The sequence below is a fragment of the Hibiscus syriacus genome, unplaced genomic scaffold (assembly GCF_006381635.1).
Source record: "Hibiscus syriacus cultivar Baekdansim isolate YM2019G1 unplaced genomic scaffold, ASM638163v2 tig00112530_pilon, whole genome shotgun sequence".
In the NCBI taxonomy this organism is placed as follows: domain Eukaryota; kingdom Viridiplantae; phylum Streptophyta; class Magnoliopsida; order Malvales; family Malvaceae; genus Hibiscus; species Hibiscus syriacus.
The window spans coordinates 128850-148868 of NW_024063358.1; the positions used below are offsets into that span (position 1 = coordinate 128850).

Below are 20019 nucleotides of genomic sequence, written 5' to 3' on the forward strand. Positions count from 1 at the left end.
GATGTTGAGGCATGCCAAAGCAGTAGAGGTGTCGAGAGCAATGACTCTAACATTCAAACAGGCTTGCCAGGCGTTTTTCAAGCATTGACAACTTTTCTGCCTTATTTACCGAGACACTCAACTCGGTATGCTCCCAATCCTATCGTATCAAGTAGATGAATACAATTTTCTTCCACACATGAAGAATTTTCGAGGTAAGTTGAAATCTGTAAGAGTTGGGGTGGGTTCTGGCTGTTGGCTCTCATAGTAATCGCTTATTTTCTGGGGGAAGTGTAAATACATGGGAGGTGGTCTTTCTGTGGTTTTGTCAATTATCGATTGTCAAGCAAAGGCAAGTCTGTACAGGAAATTGCCCCTCATTCTTGTATCCCAATAGAAAAAGGAAATTGCAATTTTAGCAAATGAATAAAAACACAAATTCTGCCCCTTTTTTGTTTAGTTTTTTTTTTTCCTGGTCTATTCTGGGGGTGGTGGGGCTATTTGTAATTGTGGTGAGTAGACCAAACAATGCATTATTGATGGGAGGGGGGCACTGGCTATTGTGCTTGTCATGTTAAAAGCTTCATTTATCAATCATCCTTGGCTTTGCCATGGCCACGGCTTCTCAAGGTTACAGTAAGTTGTTCTTCTTTGGCAAATTCTTCATTGCTTTTGTTTTAGTAATTTGGATTTCCCCTAAAGCCAGCCAGAGCCACTTCTTGTTGTTGGACAACTGTCTTGATTTGTTAGTATTATTTTATGGGATAATTTAGTGTTATTATGAAGGATGGTTATAGAATCCAAGATCCAGAAGATAAAAAAAAGGTGTTATCAGGAATCATGCAGTTAGCCAGCATCCAGAGGGCTCGGTTGACCTGACCGGCTGCAAAGTAGGATCTTCACTGGACATTTCTGGTATTTTTTATATATTTTAAAACCTGCAATTTGTAGATAGAGTTTTCTTACATTGGCTTGATACCATTTAGATTTGGTCTAATCTTTGGATCCCAAGCCTGTAACTGTTGACATTTGTTTAATTACTTTTACCAATACACTGACGACTCATCAATTGCGTGAGGACCAGGCAGAAGAACGTACAACATTACACAGTTTGAACAATAGAAAAAAGATTTGAAAGTGAGAGTAAAAGTTGAATATTGTGGTGCCAGTCTGGTGGGACTTATTGCCGGGTAATTATAATGCCCGATAATTTTAATATTAAGAAAATACATAATTAAAAGAAAAAATAATCTCAGTGATAAAAAATATCTTATAATATACGATTTATTCCAAATTCGTTGCGATAGTCGAAGTTCGCGTCGCGATTTATTCCAAGTTCGTTGCGATAGTCGAAGTTCGCGTTGCGATAGTCTAAAATCGCAACGACTGGTGGTATTGCATTTGTTTCTTAAGAATTTTCTCTAAAAATATAGTATTCGCGCGGACGTGTCGAAGACACGTATTACCACGACCACGACCACGACCACGAGACGAGACGAGACGAGACGAGACGACGGCGCGCGAGAGTCCTCCTTGTTCTCTATCACTCAACAAGGAAGTAGGAAAGCCAAGCCTTAAATACCATTCCCAATAGTATTTCCAATACTATGTGGGATTGAGCATTACCAACACTTGTTCCCAATACTATGTGGGATTGAGCCTTAAATAGTGATATTATTTTTGAATGTTTTGCTTAAAATTGAAATAATCGCGATTGATTGTAGATTGACTTTTAATTATGACATATTTAATCGTATAATACTAATGCAATTGGTTGCCGATTCAGTTGTTTTAAGGTGCATGTTTGTTAATTGTTTCCTGAATAATCACATTGTATTGGAAACAAGTGTTGGTAATGCTCAATCTCACATAGTATTGGAACACTGTTGAGAATTGTATTTAAGGATTGGCTTTCTCACTTCCTTGTTGAGTGATAGAGAACAAGGGGGACTCTCGCGCGCCGCCGCCGTCCGTCTCGTCTCATCTCGGGTCGTGGTCGTGGTCGTGCGTGTCTTCGACACGTCCACGCGAATACTATCTTTTTAGAGAAAATTCTTAAGAAACAAATACAATACCACCAGTCGTTGCGATTTTGGACTATCGCAACGAATTTGGAATAAATCGCAACACAAACATGGACTATCGCAACGAATTTAGAATAAATCGCAACGCGAACTTCGACTATCGCAACGAATTTGGAAAATCGCAACGCGAACTTGGACTATCGCAACGCGAACTTAGACTATCGCAACGCGAACTTGGACTATCGCAATGCGAATATGTAAATCGCATTGCGATAGTCCAAGTTTGCGTTGCGATAGTCTAAGTTCGCATTGCGAATCTGGAAACTGATTTGCGATACCGGAGATCGCGTTGTGAATTATCGATCGCATTGCGATTTAGTTGGTCATTTTAGCAAATCCAAAAAAAAATTGGTTAAAATCGTATATTATAAGACATTTTTTGTCACTGAGGTTATTTTCTCTAATTAAAAATATTAGCATAATTAAAAATATATTTTTAATATTTTTAATAAAATATTACATAAAACATTATTTTTTTTATTAAAAAAGTTAATTTTACTAATTAATTTTCGGTAAAACTCAAATTTAATATTTCTAGTATAAATAATAATATTTTAAGTAACGTTTTACCGGAAATGTTAAACATTTTATGTAACGTCCAATATTAATATTTTTGGTAAAAAAATAATACTTTAGGTAATATTTTACCAAAAATATAAAAAAAAATATTTCTGATAACATATTTTTTTAACCGTATATTAAAATACCTGATACATTCCCTCATTGCCTAATGCTAACAAATAAAAGAGAAAGAACCCTTTATGTCGGATCCTTTTAAGATTTAGCTTATGAATGTAGTGTTCAAGCCACTGTGTGTCTGCAATGAACATGAATTTTCATTGATTTTTAGTACTGATTGAGCTGAAGTATATAGAATCATGAGAACAGAGCACTTACTGTCACAGCAAACTCTTGAAATGATTTTTGAGTGATACAACACATCATCCTCTAAATCAAAACTAGAAGAACTCAAAGTCCAGATATTTACCCCCGGATTTCATGTCTTTCCCTGGCCCTATCCCTACTATCCTTTTACTGTTGCTACCAACCCCAAGTGGCTCCACCGGCCCAGGTTTCATGGGCACCCCAGGCGGCAACTCACTCTCCATGGATCTTGGGACCTCCGGTGGGGTGCTGCATCGTATTAGGGCCCAGTTCACACCTTCGAAGAAAGGGTGTTGCTTGATCTCGGTTGCACCCCTCTTCACCCCTAGCCGGTGCTGCGGTTCCTTCACCAGCAAGCCCCGGATCAAATCACGGCTGGCATAACTTGTTGCTGGAGAATCAGGGAATCTCAACTGTTGCCCCACGACATTGAACAATGTAGCACGGTTTCCTGAACCTTTAAAAGGGGTTTTGCCGTAGAGCAATTCATGCAAGAAGATTCCAAAGGTCCACCAATCAACAGCACTTCCATGGCCTTCTCCTTTAATTATTTCAGGGGCTAGGTATTCGTGGGTTCCAACAAAGGACATAGACCGCGCTGCTGTAGGCTCTGCTACGAGCTCTGGGAGGGTACTAGAAGGCAACCCAAACTCAACTCGAGGTTTCCGGTTTTTCTTCTTGTTCTTTTGTGGGAATAGCCGAGGGAGAAAGCAAGCAGGCTGGATGCAAACTGATGTAGGCTCAATACAGGCAGGCTGAACACAGAATGCACCACCAGCTCCACGTTTTGAAGGATCGGAATCAAATGCTGAGGTTTTTATCAGGGTGGGAGAAACGGCACATCTTAAGGAAAGATCAAAGTCCGAGAGCATTATGTGGCCATCATCACGAACTAGAACATTTTCAGGTTTCAAATCCCTATAGACAACACCAAGCATGTGGAGATACTCGAGTGCTAATAGAACCTCTGCCGCATAAAATCTGCATTAAGGACAAGGGTTTACAAATTTTTTCACACGAAATTTACTGATCTCTTTGACACACACCCCTGGAAAAAAAAAGCTTATGACATCAATATGATGACACTCGTCTTTAGCAATGTCTTTATACCAGCTATACAAAATCATAATTAACATCAAAGATGAATGGATACATAACAAGCATAGAACATTGGCAAAGGAATTAAGTTTCCAGATACTACAGCTTTTCTAGTCCAGGAATTACTGGGTATTATTTCTTCACAAAAAAATCAGACAAAGATTTCATTCCATGGCATATGTACTAATAAAAACACCCCTAAAGGTTCCAAGATGAGGAATGATATGAAAGACATAAAATAATGTTCACTACGTATGCACAACATTTTGGCAACATCTTGCAACATAAAAGAGGAAACCAATGCAAGTGCACACCAATCAATTACTAGGAACCAATTTTCCCATAATCCTAATATAGAAATGTTAAAACCAGGAGTAGGAGTCATGGCCAACAGAAAACTAAAATAAAAGTTCAGCAAACTCTAAGATACAAGAGGAAAATATCTTGAAAGCCGATATGAAAAAGAGGATCAAGGAAGGGGAGCTAAATAAAAATAAACCTTACTGCAGAAAGCATTTTTCTTTTCCGGTTTACAGTTCTAGGCAACCCCCGGGACAATAAACGATACCTTTAGAGTAAATAAACGATACCTTGCAGCATACTCAGAGAAATGCCTTCCAGGTTGCCGTTGCCTCAAAGTGTGTAGATCACCCCCGGGACAATATTCCATGACTAGACATGAGAACCTGTCAGTTTCAAAATGTGAATACAAAGTAGGTAGAAATGGATGGTCTAGTAGCTGCAGAATCTCCCTTTCTGTTTGAGCCCTACTCAACTTCTTACGGCTTGCAAGGGATGCCTTGTCCATTACTTTCATCGCAAAATAACATCGAGTACCACTCAGCTCCGAGAGATAAACACTGCCAATGTCACCACAACCAAGACGTTTGAGCAATCTAAAATGACTCATTCCTAATATTCCATCTCGAGCCCGAATAGCAAGGATGGCCTTCCATCTAGGATCATTTCCTTTATGAGGTTTATTAGCACTTCCGGTGATGTTACTCCAGTTACTGTCATCGCTAAGGCCACTGCTATCACTTGCTCGGCTAACACTAGTCTTTGCACTCTCGCAGTTCCTATCCATGCTGAACATGCCATCACTAGTAACAGCATCACTCCTATACGTACTGGCACAGCTATTGACAATGCTCATTGCAGTCACCATCCCGGTACTGTCAATGCTGCTATGTGGACTTACATTACCACTTGGAGGCAAAGAAGCATCCCAAACACATTCCTTTTCATCTGAATCCGGAGGAAGGAGAGAGTTCTCCGTGTTTTGTGATGGCCGTGGAACTGAAAACGGAAAAGAGATTGCACCAGGATCATTGGGTTCTTCAACAAAACCATCTGCTGGCAACGGAACAGTAGGACTTGGTTTTTTAGGAGGAACTCTAATCGAAAGATCTTCTAGAAAAGGTCCCTTCACCGACATGCTCTTCATCAAACACCCCGGATCTGACTTCTTCTGACCAATTGGTACATAAACAGGTTTTATCAGATCTGTGTCAACAGGTTCAGGAGGGTGACTAGCTCCCGAAAAAGAAATAGGTCCGCTTTCCTCCAAAGAATCACTGCAGCCCTTACAAGTAATAACAACAGGTATGAATTCTTCGTGTTCAAGCAAAGAATCTTTCCCTTTCCATGTCCTCACAGGTTCAGTCAACTCGAAATCCAGTGAGTTTCCCGAATTGGCTCGACCCGTTTCATCTCTAACATACACGGCTTGCAAATTCGGCACAAGACCTGCTTCTCTCCCAAAGACGGAAAGCGTATTCGATACTGAGCTCAACGCAGGCAACCTTCTAGGAAGTAACTTTGATTCAGTAGCCCTTTCCATTCCAGACAATCTTGAATCTTTACATGGAACTATCTTAATCATACAGCAGACAAATCCTGCAAAAGGAGGATGAAACCGAGCTCAATCATTCCTCTAGTTTTCTGGTTGGACTTTAAAAGGCAATCCACTAAACCATTTACTATTACAATATTCTTTTAAACATACAAATCAACAATTCCATTTTCATATCTTAGCCAACTCTATTGGCAAACCCAAAAAAGAGGCATTAATCAATTGAAAACAAACATCAAAATCGACACGCTGCCAAACCATCTTATCTACATTTAGTTCACAAATTATACTTTCAAAATAGAGAACTTAATTTATCATATATTCCCTCTTCCTGCATTTTCTATCTAAACAAGTAGACTTTTTCTAAAACAAGTTTTAGTAACAAAAGAATATGAAACTCACAAGAATATACCAACCAAAGCTCTCTGACTAAACCTCTAATTTTAGCGCCAAATATTGAAAAAGAAAATCAACTTGCTGCTGAAACGAAAGCAAATCAATGGAATAAGCTGGTGAGATGCTTAACTTGAGGTGCAATCAACTGAAATGCCAAAAAATATGACACCATTAAGAGAAACCCTAGTTTTTTCTTCTTTTAAAAATGAAAAAAAAAACCTTGGATGCTACATCTAAACACTTTCAACCTCTCCCCCTTTCCAAAAAAAAAAAACAAACGAAAAAGAAGAGAACACGAAGAATGTTCTCTAATTCCAAGTCAGCAAATATACAGAGAGATCCTCATAATCCCATCAGAGAAAAGGCAAAGGGAATCGAAATACAGAACATTCAAGACAAAAATAAGAAACCCAAACCCCCTCCAAAAAATTACACAGCCTCAGAAGAACAGTAACCTGTACGGGAACTTCAAAAGGAAAACCGGCAAAGGATTAAGAAATAGAGGTTTGTATCAGTCCAAAGACTTGAATTTCTCTCTGTGAGCAAAATTTCCAAAAAAAAAATGCTAAATTAACAGGTGTTGATGGAGAGCCCGAGCGATGGGGGCCCGAGCTCTTTCTCTCTCTATTTTTCTTTAAGCTCTGCTACTAAAAAGAGGTTTAGCTATTGTGTGATGGTTTAGAATTGGCAGGCTAGCTTTTGCTTCTGCTTCTGCTTCTGCTTCTGCTTCTGCATTTTTCTTTATTTTCTGAGACTCAGTGGGCGAGTTTTCCTCTGCTTTTTGTATGTGATCAGTGAGTGAGGCGTTAGGACGGGAGGGAGGGCAGCCAGCGAGAAATGAAAGGAATTTGAAAAATATAATTTTAATAATAATTTGATTTTAAAATATGTTTGGCTATTTATGGTTAGTTTATAGGAATAATACGTAGATTATATTTATTTATTTAAATAATATTTTTAAGTAAAATAGTATTCTTTCTGTAGTAGTATATCATGTGAGAAATATTTTTCAAAAGTTGTATTTTTATTGATATAATATATTTTTAAATGATTAAATTAAAAAATGATAATAATATGTCAAAATCTTGAAAAAAATATATATAATTTTTATTCAAATTAATATGTTAAAAGTAATTTTTGAATAATTTAAATTTTTTAATATATTATTTTATTAAAATAAAATTTTAAAATAAAAGTTTATTATTGATATAAATTTTTTGAAATCGGATAGAATTGAAACTACTGACGGTAAAAAAAATTCATGAGTAAAATTTAGATCAAACTGAACTAAACCGATTGCATCCTAACTATAGAGAGGATTCGTTTAGGGTCCGCGGGCCCACTTCTGCTCCATCTTTAAACTACATTGCTTTTTCAAATGTTGCGGTAATGGTCAACGTTCGATCGATTCGAGTATAATAAAATCAAAAAATTTAAATTTTTAAATCGAGTCGAGTTTTGATTTATACCAAATTCGAACTATTTTTTAGATTTTCTTCCCCTACCGTAATCCGTTCAGGCGCTTAAGGTAGCGCGTGCTCTTTACTTTCTTGAATCATTACATTGTTGATTCTTTAACCAGGTGAATTACACCATATTTGCCAATCAATTATCAGTAAGATTACAAATGGCTTATTGAATTTAAAAATTTAAGAAAATATCACTCAATTAATTTATTATAACAAATATGTCATTTTATTGTTAAAAATGAAATAGATATTATTTTTTAAATTATAATCATATTAATTATAATAATCATGAAGTCAAATTTTAACTAAAAAGCTACCACATATATTACTTGTTTTACGGAAAAATGATATATTCGTCATACTCGATAAATAAAATGATTCACTTTTTGAAATATAATGATACATTTGTAATCCTATTAATAATTGAATGACACGTGATGTAATTTAAAATCTTAATTTTTAAACTTAAATTTTTAATCATTGATTTTAATTCCGTTAATTGCATTTAACATTCAAAATAATGATGAACAATAGCAATGTAACTGCTTTTAAAACAATAATTAAAACACCAAGTCACTAATGTGATGAAATGCTTTCAAAAGGAATAAATGACACATTTTTCTCTCTTTCTAGAAAAAGGGAATACCAAGCCGAATTTGTTGACCAAGAAAATCACACTGGTCATAAAGATTTATCTACCGATTCGTTAAGAGAGAGATTAGCGCGAGAACTTGGGAACCTAATCCTGTAAACTTTGAGGAAAGAAGGAATGTGAACATGTGATGTGAGGCAGGAACAATGGAAGGGTCAATTCGGAAGATTGGTGAAAATGACATATGCGCGTGCATGGTCTATCAATGTCTAGAACTTGCGTGGCAATCAATAATGTGTCACTGAAGAATTTAAAGGACGGTCTGGTGATTAGGCCAAAACACCACAATATGAAGCCGAGACCCAGACAGAGTGATCGGGACTCAACCTTCGTATTCCTGCTTTAAGCCCCCCATGGTTTCATCGGGGTTGTCAAAATTCTAATATGCGCGTGCATGGTTTCGTCTACTTACGGTACGAGATGGGATTGCTAGGAGCACCCTTTAGGATGTTGTCCTTTTGGGGTTTGATGTTCAATTTCCTCGTCGGGTGTGTATCTCTTACGCAAAAAATGTCTCGTTTTTAATATCGGGTTTAAATGAATAAACGGAATTCTAACTTTGAAATGCATACATAAAAAATGTTAGGTTCTACGAATAAGATTTATAGTTCTAAATCTAAAGTTTGGCGTTGGAATTATAAATACGTTTCACCTAACAAATTCAGACAAGGATGCGAGATGCGACAACTAAGACTTATTGACGACAGTGGATGTCTAAAAAAAATTCCAAGCCGTAAAATTAGTGCGATCGTTTTTTAGTGCGCGCGTTTCTACGGACTGCGGTGAATTATTCTGACCTAATTGCATGTGTTGTTGCTGTTAACTACCGCAACCGTTGGCTTCCCAATTTCGACCCGTTTAGGGTTTTACTGCCAATTTTTACACGGGCAAGGGGCGACCGTACATTCAGTCGGTATCGATTGTTGTTTCAATGTCCGAGCATAATGGAGTCAAGCTTTCGGACACGTCGCCGTCACGTACCACGCAAATTGCAAACACTCTATTCCACTGGGAATCGACAATGACTCTTCACCAAAAGCTTTCTTCTATAAGACTAAAACAGATAGGGGCGTTTGATAAACAACTTATACTTGATTTTAGTAGTTGATTTGATTAATTGAATTAATTAGTTGATTTTCGAAACTAATTTGATTAATTGTTTATAAAGAAATGTTTGGTAAAATTTAGTATATATCTAATAGCTAATATGAGTAAAATGACAAATAAGGATATGATACATTTAGTTGTTAAGTACCTATATGTTTTATAATAATTTAGTCTCGGTTGGGGTGAAATTATTATGATAAAATGCTTTTGACAATGAATTAAAAATTCCTTAAGAAAAATCATGAATATTTTTGAAAATTTTGAATATATTTTTAAAATTTAATATTTACAAATATTAACCTTTATGAAATTGATACATATTATTAACCTTGTATAAAATATCAACATTACATATTTTTGTACTTTCATGTTTTGCTATATTTTCTTAACTAAAATATATCTTTAAATCTACAACTAAAAAATATAATAATAAAATAAAATTTCACTAAAAGATATTAGGATGGAGACTATTCGATTAGATTAGGTTTTATGGTAATGATGTAATTATGGAAATAATAAGGTTTTTAACCTTGAGGTCGTGAATCGAGTCTCACGGAGGACATTTCATAATTCGGAGGTCTTCTACGGAAGTTGTTCTCAACCTGGTGTGGGGGCAGCCTACTATCTTACATCTCCCTTACCCTATTACATATGGGAACAAGGGACAGCCAGCCAGCATGTAATTATGGAAATAATAATGTTAAATATGTCATTTAGCATCTTATTTTACAATTAGTTTTTCGAAACCGTTGATTTTTCCAGCGTTTTTATTTTCAACTTATTTTGCAACTAAAAATGAAAGATTTGACTACCAATAAATTATTTATGCTCAAATAAGTAAAAAAATCTTTAAAAAAAAATATTTGCCAAACACCCTGTACTCATAGCGGCGACTCTTTCTTCTTTGTATATGTTCAATCAGGTTGGATTAAAAAAATAGTTTGGGTAAATTATACTATAAATCGCTTATAAATATGTTATTAGATCATTAAATGTCGAGTAACTTTATGATATGAAATATTTTATTTATTAAAAAATATTAACTTCCAAATATCGTTGTCGGCTGTTGCATACAGTAGTTGACGAATCTTAAATTTATCGTAAGATTCATCATAATATCAACATTCAATTCATCGAACTATATTCTTAAAAATCTCTCTCAAAATTAATAAACTCAATCCGTCACCATCCCTTCCCTATAAGTAAGTCAATAGATATTCACGATATAACCGATACCTAGCGGAGAGACTGTTTAAGTCAAAAGCACTGATTTTTCCATTTGGGACAAGAAAAGGTGTTTTAATTTATTATTTTGCTTACCGAATTGAAAAGAGAGAAAAAAAACCAAATCTGAATGGCCAATCCTCTACAAGACGACAAGAATTTAGTCAAAACATAGTTTGAAGATAGGAAATGAAAGGGGTGAAGTGGTGAGAAGAGGATGATTGGAGAACACTTTTGCTTTAGATGTGGAGGGTGAGGATGAATGGATTAGACAAGTTGTCATGTGAGGAGAGCACCGATCCCATGAAAGTCGAGCATAGTGATTAGAATGATTAGGTTAATATTTTCAGGGTTGGGGGATCAGAAAAGCTTAAATTTCATGCCCACACACAATAGGGTTTGGTGACCTAGTGTGGGCCTTGTAGCCTTTGCTTTTTGAAAAGAGGGTGGTGGTTTGTTTCAAAGTGTGGGACTTTGTGGATTTGTGTGTGTTGGAATTAGGAAAAGGTGGTGTGGGGTTACTTCATTCTTTCTTTCTTTTTCTTAGTTCCCACACTCCAAAGGCCTTTTTTCAGTGCAAAATATTTAATCTACATCTAAATTCTGCACTAAACGAGGAGTATTAGCATTTGTACGCCTTTCACTATAATTAATTCTTATTTGATTGATCGATTAATTTAAATTTAGATATTATATAAATTTATTATAAATATGTATTTTTAATTTAATTTATTTTAACAATAACATTTGTATTTAAAAATTAAACACTGTTCAAGTGATTTCTCATTAGAGGTGGCAATCGGGTAATTTAGCTCAAATCATTTCGAGTCTAGATTACATTCAAAAGATGTTCAATTTGGATGGAATTTAACTTGGATTTAATTTTAATCTATGGCAAGTCGTGACGAGTTAGTTGTCAAATTGAGTAAAATATTGTATCCATCAATTTCGGGTCAATTCAATATTGGATCATACAATTTTTTTATTCAATTTAATATCATATTGATCAATTTTTATGTAGAATCAATATCAAATAGGTTATTTTTTAGTTATTTAATTTCAAATTGAGTTAATATCAAATCGATTAATTTGTAGGTTGGATTAACTTTTAGATCTTCGAGTCAATTCAAACTGGTAGTATAATGATACTAAACTATTAAACTACCGCCAAGTGTTGTGGTTAATTATTAGTATAATATAAAAATAAATGGTAAACTAATTGTTTAGTACTTAAACTAGTTGTTTTAGTCTGATTTAGTACTTAAACTATCACTTTTCTCAAAGTCATACATAATGTTTGTTTTTTGTTTCATTTTAGTACATCATCGTTAAAAAAATAGGTAGGCTCGTCGGTCATCGCGTTATAGTTGTCAGTTGTAGTAAATGTCGATCGATGAAGCCCAAAATTTCCAACTCGTAGCTTTTTCGATCTCTTGAATACGATTCCGGACTCCATTTCATCGGTAAATGCCTTAATCTCCCCAAATTGACGATGAACTATTCGATTTCTTTATCCTCTGATCTTCATGGTTCATCGTTCAATGGCTTGAAATTGAACTATGTTGGTCAACTCGTCATTCTCTCATGGTCTAACATTCGAATTGGTTGTCCATCCACCGAAGTTATGCCTCATCAGCCCGTTTGTTAAGTTTTTAACGCGGGGTACTAAAACGAAATATAAACTAAATGTTATGTATGGGTTTGAAAAAAAATGAAAGTTGATGTATTAATACGAATCAAAACTGATAATTTAAGTATTAAAAACATAGTTTATTAAAAAAAACAAAATAAAACATACATCATTTTAGTATTTATCATATTGCTAAAAAATACATAATAATAAAAACAAATTATTTATTCATTTTGACTCAATCAAAATTGAATTGATGTTATGTTCAAATTAGATTTTGATAAATTAAATTTATTTTGTTTTCGATTCGGGTTCCTCCCGATTTTATTTAATTTCAGCTCAAATTACTTTTAGTTTGAGTTACTTTTGATTCAGGTCAAAATAATTCTCTCTATATATATTGATCTAGGTAAAATTTGTGTCTATTTTAATTTTAATTTATATTAGATCTTAAATCGAATAAATCTATTTAGATAACTGAGTTCGGATCAAGTTTGGATAAAATGGGAGTTGAATCGAAAATATAACTGAACTTTGGGTTGATATAAAGCCTAGTAACTTGAAAACATGACCTCCGAATAATCAGGACAGACAGGCCATATAAAATCGTTGAGATTTAAGTTACAAATTACATGTCGGGGGGCAGTGGCCCATTTGGGTATGAGGCTATGGTAGTCCAAATGACCCTGCAAGGTGAACGATTGTACATTATGACGAGAGTGGACGATAGTAAATATACATAGGTTTGGGCTTATACCTTTCAAGCAGAACCCAACCAACTAACTTTGAACCCAACAACACATGGATATAAATCAACTTATCTTAGTAGGTTAAATAAATTATTGTTGTTCTTAAAGATTATGAGTTCGAATACTAGTAATTGCAACATGGTGATATTACTTTGTAATTATCTTAACTTAACCAATAAATAAATTATATACTTTTATTTATAATTATTTTCCTATTTAATGTTTCATAATATAAATATTTTACATAAAATATTTTCATTTAATAAATTAGATAATCTAATCTATATGATCTTTTGGTTATCATTTTATTTGTGTCCATATTAATTAATGTAAAAAGCGTGTCTATATTGTTGCATAATAGTAAATCTCACAAAAATTTTAGGTGGCGTTTGATTGACATGAATCCCTTGGAATTAGGGGGAATTGGAATACAATTCCACCACTTTCCCATGTTTGGTTCAAGTTTTCTAAGGGAATTGAAATATCTCATGGCTTCAACTTTCCATCAAATAAGGGAAAGTGAATTCCATCCAAGAATGGATGAAATTCAATTCCCTTGTTGGAGGGAATTGAAATTTGACCATACTACCCTCATCAATCTTTTGGTAACTTATTCATTTATTGAATAATTTTTTTTTATTTCGGGTTGGGTCGGGTTTCTAATTCATATATTCGGGTTGTGTCGGGTGAAACTTTATTTTGGTCGGGTCGGGTCGGTTTTTTTAAGTGTGATATTCGGGTCGGGTCGAGTTCGGGTTTAGGGTGAAAAATACCTGACCTGAAAATATATATAATTTTACCTTGTATATTTAGGAACAATTACAATAATACCCCTCTATATATAATTTTTTTCAATTAAGTCATTGTTTTTATTGAATAAAAATAATTTTTTTATTATTTCGGGTCGGGTCGGATTTCTAATTCATATATTCGGGTCGGCTCGGTGAAACTTTATTTTGGTCGGGTCGGTTCAGGTTTTTTTAAGTGTGATATTCGGGTCGATCGGGTCGGGTTCGGGTTTAGGGTGAAAAATACCCGACCCGACCCAAAAAATATAGAATTTTACCTTATATATTTAGGAATAATTACAATAATACACCTCTCTATATATTTTTTCCAATTAAGTCATTATTTTTATTGAATAAAAATAGTTTTTTTTATTATTTCGGGTCGGGTCGGGTCTCGGATGGAGGTTCCCTTGTACTCGGGTCGGGTCTGGTGGACCAAAAACCCGACCCAACCCGACCCATGATCATCCCTAGGATGATTTTAACTTATAATGTTTATTAGTATGATTTTTATAATTTATTAAAAATGAATAATCAATCAAAAAAAATTAAATTTTAATTTTTTTTAAATTTTTTATAATATATTGCTACATGTAATTTATAAAACAAACTAAAATTGAGCAAAAACAATAAGAAGGGCAATCATGTCATTTTATATTACTGAAATGAAATTTATATGACATGTCTGCGAACCAAACAGAATATGAAATTGAATTCCAATTCAATTTTCTACGAACCAGATAGAATATAGAATTGGATTTCAATTCCTTACAGATTTCAATTCCTTCACAGATTCCAATTCCTTCAGAAATATTCCAACGAACCAAACGTCACATTATTCCTGAAAAATGAAAACCCCACTAACTCACGGCCACAATCCGCTACCAACTATGAAAATAAAATGGTAAATTACATCAGTGGTCTGGTCACTAAAGTATTACATTTTAGTTATTAACAAATCACATTGTTACTGTCAATTCTATCATGTCTCATATGATTGTAAATGAGACGAGACGAGTCATGAGTTTTTTCGAGTTCAATTTGATCAATGATCAAATTGAATAGATTCGACTCAAATTTTTAATGAATTAAAATATTATACTTAATTCAAAAAACTTGTGAACAATTTAAAAAAATATATTAATTTTTTATTTTTAAATTAAATTATTAATAATATTAATATGTATATGTTATTTCTAGAAAAGTGTAACATAAGATTTTTATGTATTTAAGGTTTAGATTCAAGTTTGAATTAAGCTTGAGTTCAAGTTTCAATCGAGCTAAGTCTGAAAATATTCCGAGTTCAAGTTTTTTCGAGTTCGAGCTTCAATTTTTTATTTTGAATTCGAATGAAACTTGATAATTTTAAACTTGTGAACTTTCGAGTCGGGGAAAATCCAACTTTAAATTTTTCGAGTCGAGTTAAACTCAACATACTCAAACTTGACTCAACTCGTTTACAATCCTAATATCTCCTACCATTATAACCTTTATATCAAATATCATGTATTTATTTATAGTTAAAGAAAATATTGGAGTGATATTGAGAAGTGAGAATTGATAAAGTTAATGATAAGTTAATTAATGAAAATGAAGATTTTAATAATTTTATAAAATGAAATCCTTTATTAAGAATTGAATTAAAATTTTAATTATAGTTTTAAAATTATATTAAATACTAATTTTTTATTAATGTGTTAGGTCATCAAACTATGAAAAATTAACGAAGATTATTTTATGATTTATCAATAATTTTAATGATCAAAACAAAACAAACTAAACATTTAATAACCAAAATAAAAATACACTGAAACTTTAGTGATATGAGGTGTAATTTACCCTTTAATAAAAGAAGAAATGGGCAAAAAACCTTTAAGGTTCAGATCAGGTTCCATCTATCCCTTCTCCCCTCTTTTGGCGGTTAGGGTTTCTCTCTCTCTAAATTCTTTCCATTTTCCCTTTCTTTGTTCTTTTCTCACTTCACTTTCTTGCAGATATATTATTGGAAGGTTAGTTTGATTGTAAAGTATAATATAATTATCAATGGATGTTTTGTGTAATTTTTTTATATATATCTTTGGAGGGGGTTAGTTTGGGTGTTTTTGATTGAAGTAATGGCGAGCTCGAACCCTTTTGATTTGTTGGGAGATGATGATACCGGGGAGCTTTGAGTACTGATCGCTGCACAGCAAAAGCCTGTCTCAACCGCCACCGCCGTTCCAAAGAAGTGCCCGGCTCAGTCTCAGGCTAAGCCGCAGCCTACTCAGACTAAACAAGCTAAGCTTCCCTCCAAGCCTCTCCCTCCTGCTCAGGCCGGTAAGCTTAACCTATAAAAGTTACTCGTTGTTTTCATCTGCTTATATTATTTGGTTCTTCAGTGTTTTCTTCTTAATCAACAGAAATAATGTTTTAATATAAAAAATTTAGTGTTTTATGTACTGTCCTGAGATTAGTGGTTTGTTAAGCTTACGTTACCCTTTTTTTAAGGTTGAGTTGTGAGGATTTTGAAGTGGGTTCACGATATTTTGCCATAGCTTCGTTTGTTGTACAGAGAATGTTTCAGTTATACTCTCTTCCCGTGTAGTACAAAATCATGACAAGTTTGAAAGTTATTATTCTGAGGATCTTTTTACTTATATTTCTTTAGTTATGTTTAAATTAATACTACTAACCTCTGAAGTGAGGGAGGCAAAGACTGAAGGTACTCGTGGCGGAGGCCGTGGATATGGACGTGGTCGTAGTGGAAATGCTGGATACAGAGGTGATACTGCCAATGATGAGAACTCATTCAGCAATATTGTTATTCCTGGTGGTCAAGGTGCACTTGAAGAGGGAGAGAGTGGAAAGTCTTCTGAAAGGCGTGGATATGGTGGTTCGCGGCCTTATCGTGGTGGTGGCTTTGGTAATGGCGAAGCTAGAGATGGGGAGCGACCTCGCAGGGTGTTTGAGCGCCATAGTGGGACTGAGCGTGGGTAAAAGATTATTTTTTTGACTGTTTATCTTGATATTCTCTGGTTTCAGCGATTTATCCAAGTCTCAGAAAGTGATGCTTTTTGTTTGTTGTTTATGTCTGCAGAAATGAGTTCAAACGTGAAGGCTCTGGTCGTGGGAATTGGGGAAATCAGACTGATGAACTATATCAGTGAGTTGTCTTTGGTTCTTAGAATTCAAGCCTTGTAAAATCAAATAAAACCATCACTTTGTATTGTTCTTATTTCATCATTGTAATCATTGAGGGACATGAGATTTTGTCTTTGCTTCTTTCAGGGTCACCAATGATGCCAACGAAATGAATAACAATTTAGCTGATGAGAAGCCAGCAGGAGAAGAGGATAGAGGAGATGCTAGAAAGGAGAACCCTACAGATGAAACATAAGAAAAAGAACCTGAGGATAAGGTAGAATCACTTGACAATTTATCCACATGAGATGATTATTAATCTTTGTAGCCTTTTGTAATTGTAGATCTACGCTACAAACTAGGGCTATTACTGTGTGTGACCTTTGATATTGAAATAGGAGATGACTCTTGAGGAGTATGAGAAGGTGCTGGAAGAGAAAAGGAAGGCTTTGCAGGCACTCAAGACTGAGGGAAGAAAAGTTGATGCCAAGGAGTTTGAGTCTATGAAGCAGCTTTCAAACAAGAAGAACAATGATGCTGAGGTTTTCATCAAGTTGGTGAGACCCATTGATTCACTTTAGAAGAGACTATCATGAACTATTTGTCTTATTTGTTGTCAAATATGCAGTAATCATCTGCCCTTCTGGTTTTCTTGTATAGGGCTCTGATAAGGATAGGAGAAAAGACGCTTATGAGAAGGAAGAGAGAGCCAAAAAGGTATTTTCTTATGTTTTTGTGATCTTTTTTTCCAGTTTACCTGAGCCTTCATTGATTAATATTAACTTGATTTAAATTTTTATCTATAATCCTTTCTCTTCCCTGAGCCCGAGGCTTAATTTGCAAAGCATGTGGATGTGTGTTCCTTCCATGTTTCCATCTTGATCATGAATAAAGTTTGTGGCATGTATTGATCCTTATACTTGTGGTGGTAGGCTCTGAGCATTAATGAATTTCTGAAGCCTGCTGAAGGGGAGAGGTACTACAACCCAAGTGGACGTGGGCGTGGTCGCGGGCGTGGTTCAAGAGGATTTGGAGGTGGCAGTGAAGCAAGTAATGTGGCAGCACACCTTCCATTGAAGACCCCGGGCAGTTCCCAACTTTGGGAGGCAAGTGAGGTTTCTCTAGAGCCCCACATGCCATCTCCAGTTTCATTTTCTTGGATTTTTGGGTTCTTCATGTTTTAGGTAGGCTCTGAACTCAAATAACCTGGTTCCCTGTTGCCCAAGGATGTTAAAGTTTAATGTTTTAAAATGTATATTGTGTTTTCTTCTCCCTAACAATTGTTATGATGTGATTCGACTCTCCCCCCAAATAAGAATTGGAAACTGGAGCCCCTGTTAAAACTATTGTTGCTGTTTTGAAATAGATGGAACAATTTTGCTTCTTGTTTAGCCACAACTATAATGTGTTTTACGCACTTGACCCAACCAAACTCTCACCAACTTGCTGGTACAATATTTTTATCTCCGATTGCCTTTGAAATTAAGGCCCACTTAATTGTTATCTATGAGATTTGTCTTTCAACACATTTGTAAAAGTTAAAAGCAACGTCTTTTGTTTTTTTTTAAAAGTCTTAGATTATTATTTATTCTTAATATTTTGTAATTGATTATATTTTTCAATATAAGTTTAAAACAAATATTTTAATTTCTTATATATCAAACATCTAAATTAACAAAGCGTACTTTTAAAGAAAAAATTTTATTGTGTTAAATAAGCTAAAAATATCCAACAGTTGGAAGGGTTGATTGTAAAATAAGATGTTAAATGATACATTTAAACTTTTTTTTTCATAATTACATCTTTATCATAAAACATAATATAATGAAATATCATTCATCCTAATATATTTAAATTGAAATTTTATTTTATTATTTTATTGTTTAGTTGTAAATTCTCAAATATATTTTAGTTAAGAAAATATAGTAAAACAGTAAAAAATATAATGTTGATATTTTATACAAAGTTAATAGTATGTATCAATCTTACAAGGTTGATATTTATAAATATTAAATTTAAAAAATATATGTAATTTTTTTTTAAAATATTCATTAATTTTCTTAAGGAATTTTTAATTCATTGTCAAAAGCATTTTATCCAAATAATTTCACCCTAATAAAGACTAAAGTATTATAAAACATATACGTACTTAACAACTAAATGTATCATACATTTATTTGTCATTTTACCCATATCAGTTATCAGCTAAATTTTACCAAACAATTCTAAATAAACAGCTAGTCAAAGCAGTTTATGAAATCAACTAATCAAATCAATTGGTCAAACCAGCTATAAGTTGTTTGCCAAACACCCCCAATATAATTTGATTGTCAAAATGTTATGTGAATAAAATATATTAATTTAAAAATATTTTTATTGTAATTCTAACTATTTTCCTTTAATAAAATTAGCAGATTCTATAAATATATCAGTTTTTAAAATATTTTTAACTTTAATTATTAAAATAATCTAAAAAATATATGTACCGAATTAAAAGTTATCAAATTCTAAGGACATATTGATATATTAAGTCAAAACTCTACTCTCATCTTCAATACACCATATGAATTCGGCTGACATAAGCAAAATAGTCATTCAAACCATATGAATTCTTTTTTTTTTTTTAAGTTTGAGATTAAGATGATCAAAGTAGAAATTATATAAATTGATTTTTAAAATAATTTATTTGAGATATATTTTTAAAAGTAAGTAGATAAAGACTATTTATTATAACATTGATATTTTCTGTTAATATAATACACGTCTAATTATGTTTGGATATCATCTGAAAATCTTATATAATTTTAAATATTTTTAAATTTTAATAAAATTTTAATATTTTTAAATTTTAATAAAATTTAAATATTTTTATCATATTTTAAATTAAACTTTTATTTTCATTTGAATTTATTAAAAAAATAATAGTAAAAAAATATTATTATTCTTAAAAGATTGGACTCGAACAATTACTCTTTAGAGTATA

General features: G+C 33.5%; 1 protein-coding gene, 1 long non-coding RNA gene and 1 pseudogene across 2 annotated transcripts; 2 read left to right on the forward strand and 1 right to left on the reverse strand.

Annotated features, from left to right (window-relative positions):
• The first annotated feature begins 61 nt into the window (after positions 1–61).
• On the forward strand, positions 62–13999 carry LOC120181708. Its single transcript, XR_005521777.1, has 3 exons — positions 62–224; positions 2954–2961; positions 13989–13999. It is a non-coding gene; the product is annotated as an uncharacterized LOC120181708 (long non-coding RNA).
• On the reverse strand, positions 2957–6229 carry LOC120181707 (serine/threonine-protein kinase D6PKL1-like). The gene is made up of 2 exons (XM_039186792.1): positions 4637–6229; positions 2957–3929 (listed from the first exon to the last, which is right to left on the reverse strand). Exons 1-2 carry the CDS (start codon positions 5929–5931, stop codon positions 3023–3025), a joined length of 2202 nt encoding a protein of 733 aa, XP_039042723.1. The 5' UTR covers positions 5932–6229; the 3' UTR covers positions 2957–3022.
• A 1845-nt stretch (positions 14000–15844) lies between the features above and the next one.
• Positions 15845–18377, forward strand: LOC120181585 (annotated as a pseudogene).
• The last annotated feature ends 1642 nt before the right edge of the window (positions 18378–20019 follow it).